Source organism: Martes martes (genome assembly GCF_963455335.1).
Source record: "Martes martes genome assembly, chromosome: 4".
Lineage (NCBI taxonomy): Eukaryota > Metazoa > Chordata > Mammalia > Carnivora > Mustelidae > Martes > Martes martes.
The window spans coordinates 9,039,675-9,058,071 of NC_137891.1; the positions used below are offsets into that span (position 1 = coordinate 9,039,675).

Below are 18,397 nucleotides of genomic sequence, written 5' to 3' on the forward strand. Positions count from 1 at the left end.
TAACCTGTAACTGGATTTTTAAAATCAATTATGATAATCTCTTACTATGATTACAGATATATTTGTATTTCTACCACCCTATTTTTTAATTTGTATTTTTCTTATTTTCTATGTTTTTCTCTTTGTATTGCCTTCTTTTGGATGATTTTTTCATTACATTTTCTTACTATCTATTTTGGAAATTACACCCCAAGCTTCCATTCTTTTAGTATTCATGTTAGAAATTCTACAGTGCAGATTTAAATTGTTAGAGCCTAACAGCAATGCGTTTCTTTTGCTCTTCCACAGCAATACAAGACCTGAAAAACACTGAAATACAAGCATGTCTCTCTCAATTTACAAGCTATTATTACTGTCACGTATTTTTGTTCTCTGCCATTCTGTTTTTCCCCGCAAATCAAAATGATTTATATAATCAATGTTCAGAATTATCCACATATTTACATTTTCTCTGCTCATCCTTTCTTCTGGCATCTCCTACCGTCCTTTGTCATCATTCTCCTTCAGCCTTCAGGTACACGATTAGGATATCCTTTAGACAGGGTATTGCTAGAAAAATCATTTTTTTTTCAAGTTCTTCTAAAAATATCTTTATTTCATCCTTCCTTTTAAAAACTACTTCAAGGGACTGTAATTCTAGACTGAAAGGAATTCCTTCAGTAGCTGAAGCACACCTGACAAACATATCCAATCCACCATAATGCCAGAAATGAAAGTCTCTAATCAGCTACAACAATCAGTGTACAGATGGATTAATTTACAGACTATAGTAAACAAAGCGGCATAGTTTCTAAATCCACAAGACAAGGAAAAACTACAAGGACTTCTCAAGTTCTCAACAACATGGGGATCTTGCCCTGCTTTCACTTTGGTAGAAGGACACAGAAAAATTGAAAAGAATCTGAGAATTTTAAAAAACAGGAATCATCATTTTAGTATACTTACCATGCTGCTTGGATTTCTTTTTCTTTTTCTTTTTCTTCTTCTGTTTTGGTTTGTAGTGATCTTTGTCTTTCTTCTCTTTTCTTTCCTTATCCTTCTCTTTCCTCTTACCTAAATGACACAAGTGATAAAGTTAGCAATCATGGTTGATCCTGAGTTGTTGTTCTGTGGTTAACCTAAAAGCAGCATTTATGTTTTAATCAGCTATTCCAGTCACCTGCCCAGTGGATGGATTCAATTAAACTGTTCCTGTCATGAGTCTGGAACTCCTGATTAGCTTATTGGGCTCTAAGAGGGGGTCTTCATTAGCAGTGTTGAGAAATCCCAACTCCTGACACCTTGAAGTTAACACAGACAGTAGTTAAAATCTTAAATGAGTAATATACTCAGTTCCCTGATGTGGCAAGAAATAAACTCCTTAATTTAAGAAAGACCTGACTGAGAAGACTCAGTATTTCCACACAGAATTTCATGAGAAAATATGTTAGATTTAAAAAAGAACTTAATGAAATTTTTTCCTTCGGAAAAATAAAAATCAATCCATAAATAATTCCTTCAGTCTTCCAATACTTTCCAGTGTGTACAACAATGAAGGCTAAGAACACAAAGCAAAAAACTTATTTCATTAAACTTTTTCCCCAAATTTTAAAATACCTTCCCCCTCACCCCAATCATATGTACTTTAAAGAAAACAAATGGATATTAAAGCAGTGTCCCAGGGTACTTTACTTAAAATTGGTTCATCACATATAGTCAACTATTACTCCAACTCAGAATGATGTAGTCTACAATTTATCAAACATATTTAAACAACTTTAGGGACACAAGCTCCGGTGAGTTAATCTATAGAATATTTAAGACTATCATCAATTATTGCAAAATTTTTCATCATTATAGCACAGAAGACAGGAAAAAAAAAAAAGCAGAAAACTCAGTAACTTTTTTATAAGTTGGCTAAAGAAGAAAGTCTGAAAAAAAATGACTTTTAATTCATCATCCCTTCCTTAAGTCTCAACAATATTAAATGGTGCCTTATTTTTAAATAGCCACAACTGTAAAGGTGTTCAAAAAGACAAAACTCTCAGAGAAAGCCTTAGACTCCCCTGACAAAAAAATACACATAAGATATGTGTTTAAGAAATCATATATCTGTAGCTGAATAATACTAATAAATACTAAAACAGATGATCACTTACACCTAAAGGAGCACTAACAGGTAAAAAGTAAGGGACAGACTATGTCCTCCCACTGTCAAGCCAATAGTCTTTTGCTTAAAGATTACTTTCTGTTCATACCAAATGCTGTTGAGCTTTTTTCTTCCAATTTCACTTTTTTTTCTGTTTTCGATATTCCTGCAGGTCAGGGGGAAAATAGGTAAGTTTAGTCAGAAAAGGTTTAAAAGTATGGGACGATAGTTTATATTACAAGTGCTCACAAAACCTTACTTAAGACTCTTTTCTCCTAAAGGTCTACATTATTTTATTTCCTGAACTAGTGACAAAGAAGTGAGATTTCTTACTTCAAAAGACTGATAAATTAAGGATTTTTGTTCCTTCAGACTACCCACATTAAAATCTTGGTTCCACCATTTGTTAGCTGTTTGGCCTTGACCAAATTATTTAATCTCTCTGTGCTTCAGTTTCCTTATCCGCCTATTAGGAATGACTCTCTACCTCACGTTATTAGTATTAGGGGAATCAAAATACATAAAATGTTTAGACTAGTGTCGGAGTAATAATAAATTTTTTTTTCACCTTCTCTTCTGTGGTGTGGTAATAACCGAAGACTACACCATTTAAAAAGTTAGATAAATGTACTGGGCAATCCGTAAAGATCTACTCTGACATCATAGCCTTTGGCAATCCAAATGCTGAAATGCACCCTAATGGTAGGTCTGATGTAATGTGTCCACTTCTGTGACATGAATGCTATTCAGGTCATCTATATGAAATATTGAACTTCATATTAAAGTACACTGGTTTTCAACAACATGCACACAGTTTTTAAACTAGTACTTAATTTCTCTTGTCTAAAATAAACTGTACCTTTGAACTCCATCATGAATGTGTGGTTAGGTAACAATAAAAGCCAAAATATAATTATTTTACAAATCATTTTTTGTCTTTATCTAAATGTAAAATACAAAAGCTCATTTTACACATTACAAATATTCAACCCTCATGACATCTGGGAACTATTAACTAATAGTCCAAAATATATTTTTAAACCAGTACACCTCAGTAACAGTGTAGCTGACACACATACATTTAATCAAGCTTCTCAACTCATACTCAACCGTTTCCAATGCTAATGTGTACCTAAGGTTAATCTAATAAAAAGATTACAGTGCTTTTAAAATATAATTTCAGTCTATTATGCTTTAATATTGCCATTCACAAGGTTTGTTGATTTTTAAGTCACTTAACACAGAATCAAAAAGCTAGCATTTCATTCATCTTACTTCAAATATTTTATATAATTGAAACTTAATAAAAATACAAAAATACCACTTAACTTGTATTAAATGTTAGTAAGGCTATAATAAGTTAAGTTTCAAATTAAGTAAGAATACTGACAGTCACCTTGACAAATCTCTCACAACAAAAAATTGAAAGGAACATCAACACAAAGGGAAATACAACTAAATTTCCACATTAATCAAGACTACTGAACAAATGCAACACTTCCTTTATTTTTATTTCTATTTTTTTTAAAGATTTTTATTTATTTATTTGACAGAGAGAGATCATAAGTAGGCAGAGAGGCAGGCAGAGAGAGAAAGGAGGAAGCAGGCTCCCCACCAAGCAGAGAGCCCGCTGCGGGACTCGATCCCAGGACCCTGAGATCATGACCTGAGCCGAAGACAGAGGCCCAACCACTGAGCCACCCTGGCGCCCCTTACTTCTATTTTTTTAAAAGATTTTACTTATTTGAGAGAGAAAGAGTGAGAGAGGGTACACACGAGTGGGTGGCAGGGACAGGCAGGTTCCCTACCAAGCAGGGACCCGAACTAAGGGCTCAATCCCAGGACACCGAGACCATGAGCTAAGCCAAAGGGAGCCACTTAATCAACTGAGCCACGCAGGCACCCCACAACACTTCCTTTAATAATTACTATTTATTAACTGCTAATTACCACACCATGAACATTCTACATATTTGATGAGTTTTACATGAAAATAATGAGGCATTTACAAGACAATGAGAAAGGAGCTTCTGAGTCCCAGTGGCAGCAGACATACTCAGAAACAGCCCTTGATCAGGATCACTGCCTTGCAGGTCCCCACCCCCTGGAGCACTGAATCCAAGGTGATCCGAATGGAAACTGCTTTCCTGGGCTGCCTTCGCTCACTGAACCATGTGGGATCCCTCAGGTACTTGGAGGACAAATAAAATGTCTATGAACCGCTCGCTGCTCCAGAATACAGGTCAGTGCAGCAGAACAGAGTAAATCACTCCCAGAGTGCTTTCAGAAAGGACTAGGTCTAGATACAGTTTTCACGAGTTCCAGTGGTCCCCAAACCTTTAGATTTCTTAACTAATAAATTTCAGAAGTAAAACAGAGGGACGGACAAATGGCTGTCGATATTTTATATAAGAATATTAAATGTTCACCTCTGCAATAATGGCAGGACTTCTAAAAACACACCTAAGTAGAAAAGTAAAATGGGCCTATTCAAGAATTCAACAAGAGAAAAAATTTAGTTTTATGACAAGTTCAGTACCTGACGCTTATTTCACCATGTGCTGGAATGGGGGAACCAAAGAACAAGGATACCAGTTTACTATTCTGAACAGTGATTTTTAAACTAAATTTTATCAACAGAACATCTTCTTCAAACAAAATATTACAGGATAGTCTGATACATAATACAAAAACAAAAACAAACAAACAAAAAAAAGAACAATAAAAACAAACAGAGCTATGTAAAAAGAGAGAAATCTCCGAACTGCATTTGCTTGCCCACAACACGAAACCCAGCAATGCAGGGGATTTCTCATGCCCTTCCAGTATGCTAACTATCTGTAATTCCTCTGGCTAAAAAATGAGGCTATTCCCTGAGACTCTCCATGGAAACCCCAGGCTCTGTAGGAGCCATCAACATTTGGTGTGGGGGTGGAAGGAGATTACAGAGTCCCTGGTTGTAGTTTTGTTTTGCACAATTCTGGAAAAAAAGAAAAGAATTGAAAAACACTTAAAAACAAAAAGCCTTTTTAAAAGTAAATGCCAAGTTGAGGTAAGACACTGGACTAAAACCCATCTATTTAAAGTGCTAGCACAGCGCCACAGCCCAGGCAAGCGGTCCACAAGTCAGAGCTTCTGGGATTACTGCTGGCTCACCCTTCCCTACACTGAGATTCCTTATCTTTTTAACTCCTTAAAGAGGTAAGAGCAATTCAGTGTTTGTTACACATAATTTCAGCAGATAAATGAGAAAATGAGCTAACATTTCCAGATAGTACCAAAACTAAGGTTCTATCCTCACCTAAATCTGCTTGGCCCTGTTAGATCAAGCACTCCAATAATAAAATGAAAACAAAGGCATCAATTTTTACAAGGGTACCAATGATTTCTTTGGGGAATGGGGACAGCAATAGTTTTCTTCCCCTAGATTACCATCATGCCGGCATGGTTCCCAGTAAAAGAATGTAGAAGGATTAGTGTGAGTTCATTAACGCTACAACTAAGAAATAAAATTTTAACCTGTTAAAGAACAGGCGTATATGATAATTTACATAATCTCATCAATCCTTTGCCACAATTTTTAAATTCAGCAATGTGGATGTCTCTTCAACGCACAAAAAATTGAAAATCTAAGTCTGTTAAACCATTTTACAACTCATGACTAACAACCTCATCATTCTAAACACAAGAGTTTCAATTTGACAAAAATACAAATTGTATTTTTTCAAATTCAATATAATTTCTGTCAAATTTCAATTTGACAGAAAATGCCTCTAATAAAAGTTCGAGTAAATAAGCCTTTCTACAGACGTTTTAAAATTCAAAGGTAACAAATTTACTTTTAAAATGAAGATGTACGGCACCTGGGTGGCTCAGTCGGTTAAGCAACTGCCTTTGGATCAGATCAGGATCCCTGGGGTCCTGGGATGAGTCCTGCATCCGGCTCCCTTCTCCCTCTGCCCCTCCCCCTGCTTGTATTCTCCCTCTCTCTCTGTCGAATAAATAAATAAAATCTTTAAAAATAAATAAATAAAATGAAATGGAGATGGAAACCAACCAACCAGCAAAGCAAACACACATGTATTATAGAAAACAAACAAACAAAAACAGCTGGACTTTGTACATGAAAGACCCCTTGGGAAGCAGTAAGAAGTCCAACAAAGACTGCAAAGCCATTGAGAAAAGGTAGGGAACAAAAATGTTAGGAGAAAAAAGCAATCAAACCACTCAGAATTTCAATGCAAGTCAGAAAGGCTCACAAAATTTTAATGAAAAGGTGTCCAATTAGGATATGACCTAAATTCTACTGCTTTCTCCAAAAATAAAAAATTAAAAGCAGTAACAGAAATAAATTAGAAACCCCATCACGCCACATTCAAACACTGTGGCTGTGTTCAACCCTCTAATAAACGGACTTTCAGTAATTAACATTTAAACCATGCATTTCCTTGATTTAAGCAATTGAAGCTGCCAGCCGTCATCACAGGCAGAGGATCCTCACTCCTCAGCGCATCTACAAATTCATCATCTTACAAATCTAAATTACTCTCTACCATTCACTTCTCCAGAAAACTGTCTTACTACTGTGACTTCATCAAAATTATTTCCAAGACTTAAAAAGGTGTGTGCCTTCCCTCTCCCCAAAAACATTTTAACTATTATGAGAACCAAGAACCACATCCCAGCCATAATTAGCAGTATGTCCACAAATACAATAGAATTCTGAAAAAGACTAGGCTATTACTCTGATTAGAAGCAAAATCATTTGAATTTCAAGGATTCCCATTCCATATGCAATCACTACTTTGACATTTCAGGATATACAATAACATCATTCTCAGTTATTACATAGCTGTTTATATTGGTCTACGTTTCAGTCACATTACTATTAGAATATATACATATTTACTTAAATATTCAAAGAGAATACAATATTTTCTTTACAATATACAAAATACAATATATTTAAAGAAAATATAAATATTTCCAAATGCACATCAAAGTAATTTCCCCAAAAGATATAAATCATTATAACTTTAATATATTTTTCATATATCTGTACATATCTTTAATAAACTACAGATTATTAAAGAACTGGAGAAGACCTTCATCAGGAAAAATATCTCAAAAAGTCAATGGTAACTCAGAAATTTTGTGGGGAAAGGGAAAAGAAAAATTAACTACCCTATGGATAGAAGGGGTTTGGAAAAGAGTCAAAGGCAGTGGATCAGATCTGGGAAATGCAAAATGTTTCAAAACCTATAAATCTTCATATTTGGGCACTGATTTTTTTAAAACAAAATACAGAAACAAAGTAACTTCAATCTTTTTGGTAAAATCAAACCATAGAAAACTGTGTATTTAATATTACATTTTTACTTTGAAAGAAGGTAAAGGCAGTCATCTAAAAAGTAAGTTACTTCAATCATTTTATTTTAGTATGTGCCACCACCAGAAAAGACCAAGCTCTGTTTTACACTTCCTCTGATGAGCTGGTAAATAAAGTGACTCTAGGGAAGGTACTATTAAAACAATCACTCCTAATGCTCTAAGCTGCAGATCAAGAATCAGTCTTACATTTTTCTTCATTTCTGGCTCAACTGAAACTTCTCTCATCCATCTAACTCCAAATTAGTAATTTACTAGAAGAACATCTGAAATTAGTATTCCCTGTTTTTATAAATCATGTATACTCTTTGGCTGAGGTTAAAATTCTATAAAACTTCTCAATTAAACAATGTAACCATATATGTTACAGTATCATAAAATCATCCACCAGCCAAATGTGTTATTGGCTGATTTTACACATCAGAGGCCCAAAATAACATTATAACAAATGACATTTAAATTTGGGAGATTCTGCCCACAAATATGGGAGTACATTTAAGGTACACAGTTAAACTTAAGCCATGTGTTTCTTAAATGTTACATTCTATTAAATCCTTACACCTAAGTTCTGATCCCATTAGGTATTTTCTAGCTTCAAAACCAAGAACCCCTCTAATTATTTTGGCTCTAACAATTCCTATTTTAGTAGAAATAGGATATAAGAAAGAAACAAGGAGAAGAAAGTCGATTAAAGTGACAAAATAAGAAGTCAGTCCAAGAAAGGTAAAGGTAAATGGTCTCCCAAAGGAACTTTTGACAGAGAAATCCTATCTCCCATAGAGATTACATAAAAGTATCTATAAAGAGGAATTACATATTAAAATAAGGTAATTAGACATCGAAATGCCTATACCCTCTAACTGTAAGCCTAGCTACTTGTAAAATGAATTTTTTTTTTTTTTTTTTTTTTTTTTTTTTTTTTTTACCTGATGCTGTTGGAGCTCCTCTTCCATCAGCTATTGCTTTGGAAGCAGGATTTGTAAGCATCTGTGTGTCTTCCTTTTCTGCCCTGGGACATTCATTATGGTAAGCGGGATCTGGGGCTAGTGGTGCTGAAACTTCTGAACCACGACTTAAGTCAAGAGGGAGACAGGGTCCCAGCTTCTCAAGTGACAAATGTGCAACATCAGGCACTATACAAAATAAAGAATGTAATAGAATATTAACACAGATAAACTGGCTTCATTAAAATCAATGTGGACTAAAATGTTATCTAAGTTAAACAGTGCCTGGCATGACAGAAGGCACTCAAATATTTGTAGGGTAAACGAAGTGCTTGTTAAGTCCAAAAGATGTAATAAGGAAAAAGAAGAAACTTCTTAGTGTTTTCATAATCTTTATCTCTTTTACGTTTGGTTCTATAGGAAATCAATATACATTACCCTCTGGTACTGAAGACTCTTGCGGATTTTGAGAACTGATGGAGAATACTTTCCCATCAGTGGCTGGAGAGGGAGGAGAAACCTTTTCTATGGAATCATCAGGCATGGGCAAGGTGGCTAAGCGCTGAGATCTTCTTCTCCGTTCACTATGCTTGAAAGGTCTAGGGGGGTTCACGGGCTGTGGAGAACCTAGAAAAAGATCTTCAATGTTCACGAAGCAGACACATGCCAGGATCATCTTATAATATTTAAGGAGATAAATGGGAAAAATGATTCAAATTCTGCCCTCTGATGTTGTAAGGTATCCACAAGGAACGGCACGTTCCAAAAGTAATCAAAGGCAAAAACTGTGCCCTCATTCACAAAAAGTTAATCAAAACTTCTAAAATCTAAAGCCTACTAGAACCAAAAAGAAAAAAAAAACATGGAACATTGATTTCAGGTAGTTTCCCAAGAGACAGACTACAGTTAATTCTCTAATTGCAGATCATTGTGTTAGTTGTCATTCTTCCTTTGGGAAAATATTCTCTGTATAGCTGAGATTTTTAAAAAATTAAATATATATATACATATATATATTCCTTTTGCTACATTACAAATCTAGAAACTCGAAGGGAAAAAAAAGGCAGGGGGCATAGGTGACAAAAATCTGACATGCATTGTAGAGTTAGTGCTTCATTTGCCAAAGTAAAAGTAACGTAAATAAGTTTATCCCACCCTCATTCCCACAAATGGATTTTTATAAACATAAGTTTGGGCCTGATTCATTAAAAAAAATTGAACATAAACAATTTTAAGTACTTCTTATAGGCAAATAATGAGGACTTTAAAAGAACAGAACACTTTTTGGTCCTCATGGGGGGTTTTTTTGTGTTTTTTTTAATAAGCTAACTTGGTGGGTCGATTAAACATCTTCTATGTAACGCAAAATTTCCGCTTGTTTTTTTTGCTTTTTTTTTAACCTTTAGTTTTCTTCTTTCTACGTGGCATGTAAACATGGAAGAATTTAGAACAGGCAGGATTACACTGGCCAATACACTCATGTTAACTTAGAAGGAGGAAATAAGAGTGGTCTAAAGAGCTTGATGTTTTGGGTATTTAAATGTAATTTTACAAAAATCAAAACAAAAAAAGACATGGTGATAATTGAAAAAAATGAAAGAATAAAATTCAATTGCTGTAACATTGTGGCTATAATACCAAAATACAAAACAATTTCAAAATAAAATACTTATCAATGTCACATGACATTGTGGTGACTACTAATGACATCATTTCATATGATAAATGCCAAAATGCAATGAAGCTTTATGAGGAAACAACAGAGTTTTTCTGTTCCCATTCTTTCTACCTGTTTATTAAAAAGAACAAAACCAAACCAAAAAAGTACCAAATCCTGCTCAAAAATTCAAAAATATGGTTTGGTAGAAAATATGGCAACTGAATGGAACCGGAGGCAACTATAGTTGACTGATAAAAGTCTTCTCAATGCCAACATTTTTCACTGTTGAAGACAGGATATGGAAGAGTTCATAAGAAAATGTGTCATATTCATTTACTAATCAGGATACTAATTCACTTGATGTATCAATCACAAATCGGCCTTTTGGGTAAGATCAAGTGATATATCAATCGCCAACATTAGTATCTCTTGTATCTAGCGTCTTCCCACGTACCAGTTTTTCTTATGTCTCTAATTTAGAATACTAAACAAGAGAAATGCAGGGTCATCTTCTTTTATAGATCCAGACCCAGGATGGAGGCTATTTTTAAAAAGACTAATAAGTTAACCACCTGAAGATTAGTGGTATTGAAACAGTAAAATCTTTTAAAATAAGACCAAGGAAGCATTCCTCTTCATTAGTAAAAATAAATTGAAATTTGTACTCCAAATCCCAGAACAAGAATGAATAAAATGTACTGCAGGGAGATAGAGACAAATGGGGACAGTAACTAGATCTATCCATAAGAACAGTCTTAGGAATTGATAAAAAATATCCAGTGTGGGTCTTTAACTTTTTGTTTTGTTTTGGTTTGGTTTTTTGTAATGAATCAGGCCTCTCACTGTGCTTGGATTATTATTGAGGATAGTCAAACTACAGTAAAAATTTGCGTTATTAAATGGTAAGGTTTCTCAATCAGTACAGTCTCTGTACAATAAATCAGTCAGAAATGTATATGCTTTTTGCCCCTGAAATAGTTTTAAGCCTTCCCTATCATATCCACTTAAGTTTGAATTTGTAAAAAGCAACTTCATAAAAATACAATATAACTACAATCAAACTGTTTTTAATGTATCTTATAGGATAAGTAACTATTTTTTAAAAATCTGTGCTCACTAGTTTTATTTATCACTGAAGAAGAAAGCTGAGATACAAGCGTCAAATCCTCGACTTGTATTAATTCTGGGGAAAGTGGTGATTTAGGGGGTTTTATACACCCAGAAGAATCTCCAGATTCATGTTTGCATTTCTTGCTGCGAGCCTTCCCTGAAGACAAAGTTGAGGATAACAGTGCAGGTTTCTGAGTGTTGGCAGAACTGCTAATGTCAGCTTCATTTTTTTTCTGACTTTGAGGTTTAGGTGAAATCGCCTGAATAAATAATAAAAAATTGATATTTTTATTTTGGTTTCTTCATTTTTGTTCTTGTATTCTATTTTGATTGTTAAGCAACTTTAGTATCCAAAAACATTGTTAAGCAACATATAACATTTCTATTACAAATGAAAAACCAAAAAGAACCCCACAAATTATTAACTAAAAGTTGAATAGGCTATCTTTAAAGGGATGCTGTCAACTTTTAGTCTAAGTTTGACTTTTTAAAAACATATTACTCATAATATTCTCAGAATATAAAATGTTATCTTGATGGACAAATATTTCCACAGTATTAAACTGAAACGTATCTCACTTGAAACCGTAATCACCAACTACCTTAATAACAAGTAAATAAACAGCATTTTCATTTTTCAGGTCAGTAGAGGAATACATTTAAAAGCTTCTGACTTTTAGATGTTTTCTAATAAAACAATCTCCTTTATTAAGTTGAATGCAGAGGTATAAGTAGACAGTTTCCCTTTAAAGAAAGATCTCAACAGGAAAACAATGACCAAATTAATGAAACATTATCTTTAACTCATTTTAGTGCTGAAAGCTAGAGTTTCATAAGCATAGTGCATCATGAAATCAAAGCCACCAGCAATACAGAGTTAAAAGACTAAAAAACAATACAAAACAAGCAACAACAACAACAACAAAAAAAAAAAACCAAGGAGTAAAACCAAGTGTAAGTTAAAAACATTGGATTTAAAAACAAAATACGTCGCATTCTTAGATGAGAATTTTTACCTTCCTCCTGCCAACTGATACTTTTAAAAAAAAATTAGAACTTTGTCAGTTCTTTCATAAAGGATATCTTTATTCATTTGGCAGTAAAATTTCCTACCTATGTAGAAATAGATGTGAATGTGTCCAAAGACAATAGAGAATAGCCACATTGGATGGATTTATAATCTATGGATTGGGAATGCCTCTGTTGTATCTCTTTCTGACACACTTATCTGAGAGCAAAATAGGAGATACACTTTTTAAAAAATCCATACTAAGACAGGCCTCTATAAAATAGAATCAAATTGCCACTATGAACATGCTTGTCGCCAGGAACCTTTTTACTTCCTGATCTTTTGTGAGGGATGACCATCAGGTCAGCAGTCTGCAGTTCTCTCGAATATGAAAGATCATTGTCTGGGGACCAAACAGCCTTCTGCTCCCACTAAAAAACAAGGCACTCAAATTTTGGTGTACAGTTGGTATTAAGCAGGGCACCTTTGGATGTCCTACAGATGGCATGTCAGACATACCACATAAAAGGGATGGTGTCAAGTGTCCCATTCATTCAGTTGTCATTTCTATTCTTGAATTTACTCATTACACATGTGTATAAGTGCAGAATAATCATTTGAAAAAGTACTCCATAAATGGAAAGGATTCCTAGACTTATCATAAAAGGTGTTGCCAGAAAAGTAATTAGAGCCATTACTTGTAAATAAACAATTTTATTGTTCATCTTCACATATGTGAGAGACATCACTACAGCATCCAGTACTCTCGAGTTACAAAGTTATAAAACAAGATTTTAAAACTTAAATTAGTATCTTGATAAGGTGCTTAACTTCTAAACAAGGACAAATTAACATTTTTAAAAACTTACTGAATTATGCATCTAATGCAGGTTTATCCAAAAGTAAATATAACATGACAATTCCCTAATACAATTAAATAATCTATAATTAATATCTGAGAATTGGGGTTCAAAACCACAGTTTGAATTTTTTTAAAGTGTAAATAAAGGAAATCCATTAGCACAGTAAGCTCTGGCTATAGGCCTGTTATCAATCGATGTCATGAGTGACGTTATTTTACTCATTAAGACAACAGAGGTTAGTGACAATCAATACCTCTCCTTTAAGTCTAGAGTTGATACCAATACTTGTAATTAAGAGTTTTATAACTCGGCTTTTAACTTTGAAGCAGGGCAAACAGCATAAAAATTAAGAGTTTGGTTACAGAACATTTTCACAATGATATCAATCTGAATGACAAAAAATAGGGGAACAGCACTTATGTTCCTTAAAAATCTCAAATAATTTACAAAGTTTTCAGTAATGATTATTGGTCTCTTTGTTACAAAACTGGCAAGGACTCTCAAAAACGTCTTACTTATGCAAAGAGAAACAGCCGAGTTACTCAATTTTTCTTTCTTTTTTTTAAACTCAATTTCAGAATGTTATTGTCTGTAATTCTCTCTGAAATGGGCACTGCCCTTTATGCTAACTTCCACATGTAATAAGTAATTTTCACAATCACATTCACCGCATCAGGATTGTGCATAATGAAAGATTGACATTGTAATGAATTTTCCAGAAACATTTTATTACCCAAGTCCCTGATTTATTGCATTCTGAGAATACCATAAACAGTGGTGAAAATACAAAATATTGTTATATCTGGGACGTTGAATATAGTAATACAGAGTAAAAAAAAAAATCACTTAAAATTTGGTTGATATACTGACAGTAACGGCAGAGACTTAACCGCTTAATGATCACAGAAAATCAGAAGGTATGATTCACTGACATATTTATCAATTTAAAAGCCATTGGTTTAATACAACATTAAATGGAGGCACCAAAACAATGCACTGTTATCAAATCAGGCCTAAAATAACCCTGAAAAACTCAATACAATATCAATTAAATTTGGACTATTTTGTAAAACGCATATAGAGAAGACCAAAAGATACTCATTTTAAAGTCTTCTTTATTAGGCTACTAATAAAGAAAATTAAATTAATACAAAAGGATATATTAAAACTACATTAAGGCTCAGATTTTAAAACAGGAGAACCAAGGAAATCCAGTTATGGCTATTACTGTGTTCTTATAGTCTTACAGTGCCCAAGAAGTTAAGCCCTTAGAGAATGTAAAAGCATGCACAGTTCATTATGTACAGGTACTATGGGAATCTGAAGGTAGCCAAGGCAAAATCTAGCAACTGCAACCTTCGCTTTTAAATTCCTCTATTAGGTGGTTTAAAGACAGACCCTTCATAGTTTTTTAAAATTCTTTTTTTTTGTAGTTATTAAAATATACATCCTAGCAAAAATGTATGGCTCATTGATCAATTCATAAAACACATAGTCAGTCTAACAACACCAACTGTTACAATATAAAAGAAACTTCTTACAAAAGAAGCTTTATTAGATGTCAAAAACCCTGTTTTAACTCACAAATGAAAAGTATTTGTGTAAGGGTCTTTTTGTAAGCTAGTTAAAGGTGGTCCAGCTGGAAGCTTATACCCTGGGATGCCTGCCTCTGGGCCTTCAAATGTTGGAGAGAGAGGCTTTAATGCCAGTCTACTGAAAACAAACACTAACAAAGTCTGTAGTTTTATCTGTATACCTGGGAGAAGGCAAAGTTAAAAATATATCATCCATTAATTAGCTTCCTATTCCCACATCTGATCACAAGGGGAATTTCAATTACGTGGATACTATAGCTCCGTGACCATTCCAGTTGGGAACCTTGAAAACAATCAAATGCTACCGTTTCATACCTGCTCCAGCATTGGAGCTGTTTCAGTGCAGTCTTCCTTTCTGTCAGCACCATCCACCCCAACAGCTTTGGATGCCAACAAACCTTGAGAAAAATTGTACAGAAATTGCTTATTAGAAAAATTAGTGACTGTCACTCCAACTTCCCCCAAATTTTAGCAGCTGAAATCCCCCATTCTCAAATTTCACTTGTCAAAAATACAAACACCCTTAAAGGACTAAATCAGCACCTGAGATGCTTATACAATTAGTTTCCTGTAAAAATATTACTTCCAAAGATGTCCTTAAAACACACATAGACACACACACACATTTAGCCTAAAAATTTTTAATTCTACAACTTAATGTCTAGAAACCTAAGATTGCTTAAATTAATACTTAGATTAATACTCATAATACGAGCTTTGTCTATACAACTGAAATACAGAGTTAATATTAAGATCTGAGAAATCTTTCCAAACATCTAGAATGTAAGATTTTGTTGTTTTCATTATTAGCTAACAAACAAACAAACAAAGAACGATGCTTTATTTTTAATTCTACTTGGTTCCCTTGATCTAATCTTTATAGGTTTATCCCTGTACCTCACTGTACCTTATCTTCTTACAAAAGTGCCAGAAACACTGATGGCTGTTTTATGTTAACAGGACCAAAGCGCACACCCTTCATACATTTGAGCTTAATATTATAGCCTTATCCTAGGAATTCCAGTTTTCTCCAATGTATATCACTAACTCTCAATTTTAGAAAACAAAATATTTCATCTAGAGTATATAAAATAACTTTGCAAGACATTAAAACTTTGCCTTAATTTATAAATTAAAGGCATTTACTTGGATAACGAGTATGTCTTTGCTGATGACCACTGGCACATAAAAAGTCACCAGAAATCACTTTTGTCATTTTGAAGTTGGTTACACAAAACCTCTGCTTCAAAGGAAGTTAATTTAACTGATGACATAACAGTAAACTTACTATAGCAAGTATATCACCCATACTACACTGAAGGAGTGTACAGCGTACCTAATAGAAAAAGTGCCCACAAACGCCATATTAGTAACATCAGGCTATCTATGTGGTCACATCTCTTGACTTTTTCAGGTAACAGTCTGATAGATGTTAAGTAATCTACGTATGAATTCAAATATTAAAATCATACCCTTAAAGCAGTATTAGAGCCAAGTGTTAAATTCGGCAAAAAACACCCTTCCTTTATTGGGAAGTTGAATATCCAGGACCCAGAATTTTAATTTAAGATAGAAAAGGTGGGGTGTAAAACAATTTTGATACATTTGGTCTAGTTGATGAAACAGTCTATATAGTTTGCTCACACAATATTAAGTATAGATTTAAATGGGAGAAAACCCCAATATAGAAATAATTTCACGAAAACTTGTAAACCATAAATTCAATCCTAATTATATTGGTATCACTTTTGAACACATTTTTAGGTGACTGAAAGAAATATAGCATGGTGTATTTCCTTAACATTTAAAACCATGTTCACTAGGTTTTTCTTTTCGAGCTAGTATTTTTGAGAATCAATACTACTGAAATAAAAAGGAAAGTAATTAGGGATTAAGTTCTTTTGCAGGAAACTGAGTACAGGTTCCACTTCTAAGGTTTACTCAACTAAGACAAATATTTTGCTATTCAGTCTATCAAATATATCTTACTTTTGCTTCTTTTCACATAGGTTCTAGAAATACTTTTCAAATCCCATCAGTGCATAGAAGAGATCTCAAATTACAAAATTTAAAATAAGGGACCACAAGCTTTAAAATAAAAAAATTCAGACATAGTCATGAATTTAAATTAGGATATTACAGACCCAATTAATTAAAAGCAATTCCCACCTAACGGTTTGTGAATGAAAAATAAAGCTTTGTAACGTTCTTATAAAAGGTAACAGGGCATTTAATGAAAAAAAAAGTACTCAAAATTAGATTAGAAAATACAATACGTGGCATCCTGAGAATTCAAATGCATCCAATACAATTGATAAATGCTTTTCATACTTTATATCCATGCTATCTTACAGAAGAGGTATCAAATACAAACAACAAAAGGGAACAAGAATAAAAGTCTTTGGCAAGTCTCTGATTCCTGCTGCCTTAAGAGACTGTCCAAAATCTGTTTTCTTGGCCTGTGAAGACGCTGGGAAGAAATGCAATATCCTTAGAAAATGAGAAGAGAGAGTTAAGTGAAAGGAAAGGGCTACAAATCAATTTTAGTTATCTGTAAATACTTATTACCAATATATCACTAATAGGTCTGCCTCCAGAAGAATGCATCTGTAATTATCTTAACAGAATGCATAATCATTTCAAGATTATTAGGTAAATATCAGGTCAAAGTACAATATCAAATATTCATGAGTCACCACAAAATCACAGTTTCTCAATACTGTACTTCAGCTACAAAATACATAGCTGTCACTCTGTGCTAATAGGAATGAATAGAATAGAGGCCAGAGTACCCTGGAATGGCAAAAGGGAGGAAAGAAAAACTAGTTAAATTTGTGCTCCACTTTTCAACCAGGGATTCCAAAACACAAAGTTCTTGCTGGGAATAAGAATCAAATATTCTTAAAATTATCATCAGTAACATGCACTGGCCCATTCAGACCTCTGAGTTTTTTTTTTTTAATTATTTTGAAAATTCCATAAGCTGCACACACTTATCTAAGCTGGTTAAAATTCTAGCAACTCCTAGAAATAGCAGAAATAGACCATGACCAAATGCTGATGTTTCTTCTTTTGCTCCCTTAACAAACTGTATTTTAAAATCTACTCAAATTCGCTTGAAGTTTGCTTGCAACTTTGTCCCAAAGTATGGACTCTTAAATCTCTCCGTAAAATGTCAATTCTAACTCAGTATGCGTGAAGTATGTAACTATCAATAATGTACATTACATAAAGAAAAGTCAGTCTCTGGAAGAACATATATACACTGTGCTACTATCATTTCAGAATGTACTTATTCAGAAACTTCAAAAAAGCCATCTTATATCATTCCCTAAAGAGAATTCAGGTTTAGAATCTCTATAGGATGTGTATATGGGGGAGGAAACAGAAGGAGGGTGAATATATCAATTACATTTATCCAGTGGCTGGTCCACATATTCCCAGCTAGAATGATTTCAAAAATAAATAAAATGGAGTTGGGGGGGGGGTGGAAGACATCAGAGCAGGCTAAGATGCTGCCACGATCATAGCCATATTCCTCTCAGTAGTAAAGGGGCAAAAAGACACCATAAGCGAGCTTGATAAACTTAAAATATACCATAATTCCATAACAAAATCACTATCTTATAGTAGTTCTCATCTCTTTTTATGGTAACAAATGAAATTTACTGCACAGGAACAAGCTTGAGTTTCAACCAGT

The 18,397-nt window shown here is 33.8% G+C and overlaps 1 protein-coding gene across 7 annotated transcripts in view; it reads right to left on the reverse strand.

Annotated features, from left to right (window-relative positions):
• Positions 1 to 18,397, reverse strand: part of PHF20L1 (PHD finger protein 20 like 1) — a gene marked incomplete at its 3' end in the record, with an annotated part of 75,675 nt that overhangs the window by 26,151 nt on the left and 31,127 nt on the right. For 4 of the 7 annotated variants that reach the window (XM_080800994.1, XM_080800993.1, XM_080800992.1 and 1 more), the window contains 6 exons: positions 15,013 to 15,095; positions 11,238 to 11,490; positions 8,899 to 9,087; positions 8,443 to 8,649; positions 2,238 to 2,294; positions 946 to 1,053 (listed from right to left, as the gene is read on the reverse strand). In XM_080800994.1, coding sequence (XP_080657120.1) covers positions 946 to 1,053; positions 2,238 to 2,294; positions 8,443 to 8,649; positions 8,899 to 9,087; positions 11,238 to 11,490; positions 15,013 to 15,095 — 897 coding nt within the window. Of the gene's footprint in view, positions 1 to 945; positions 1,054 to 2,237; positions 2,295 to 8,442; positions 8,650 to 8,898; positions 9,088 to 11,237; positions 11,491 to 15,006; positions 15,096 to 18,397 lie in introns of those variants that run through there. The other 3 variants (XM_080800997.1, XM_080800996.1, XM_080800995.1) reach the window with 1 other exon arrangement.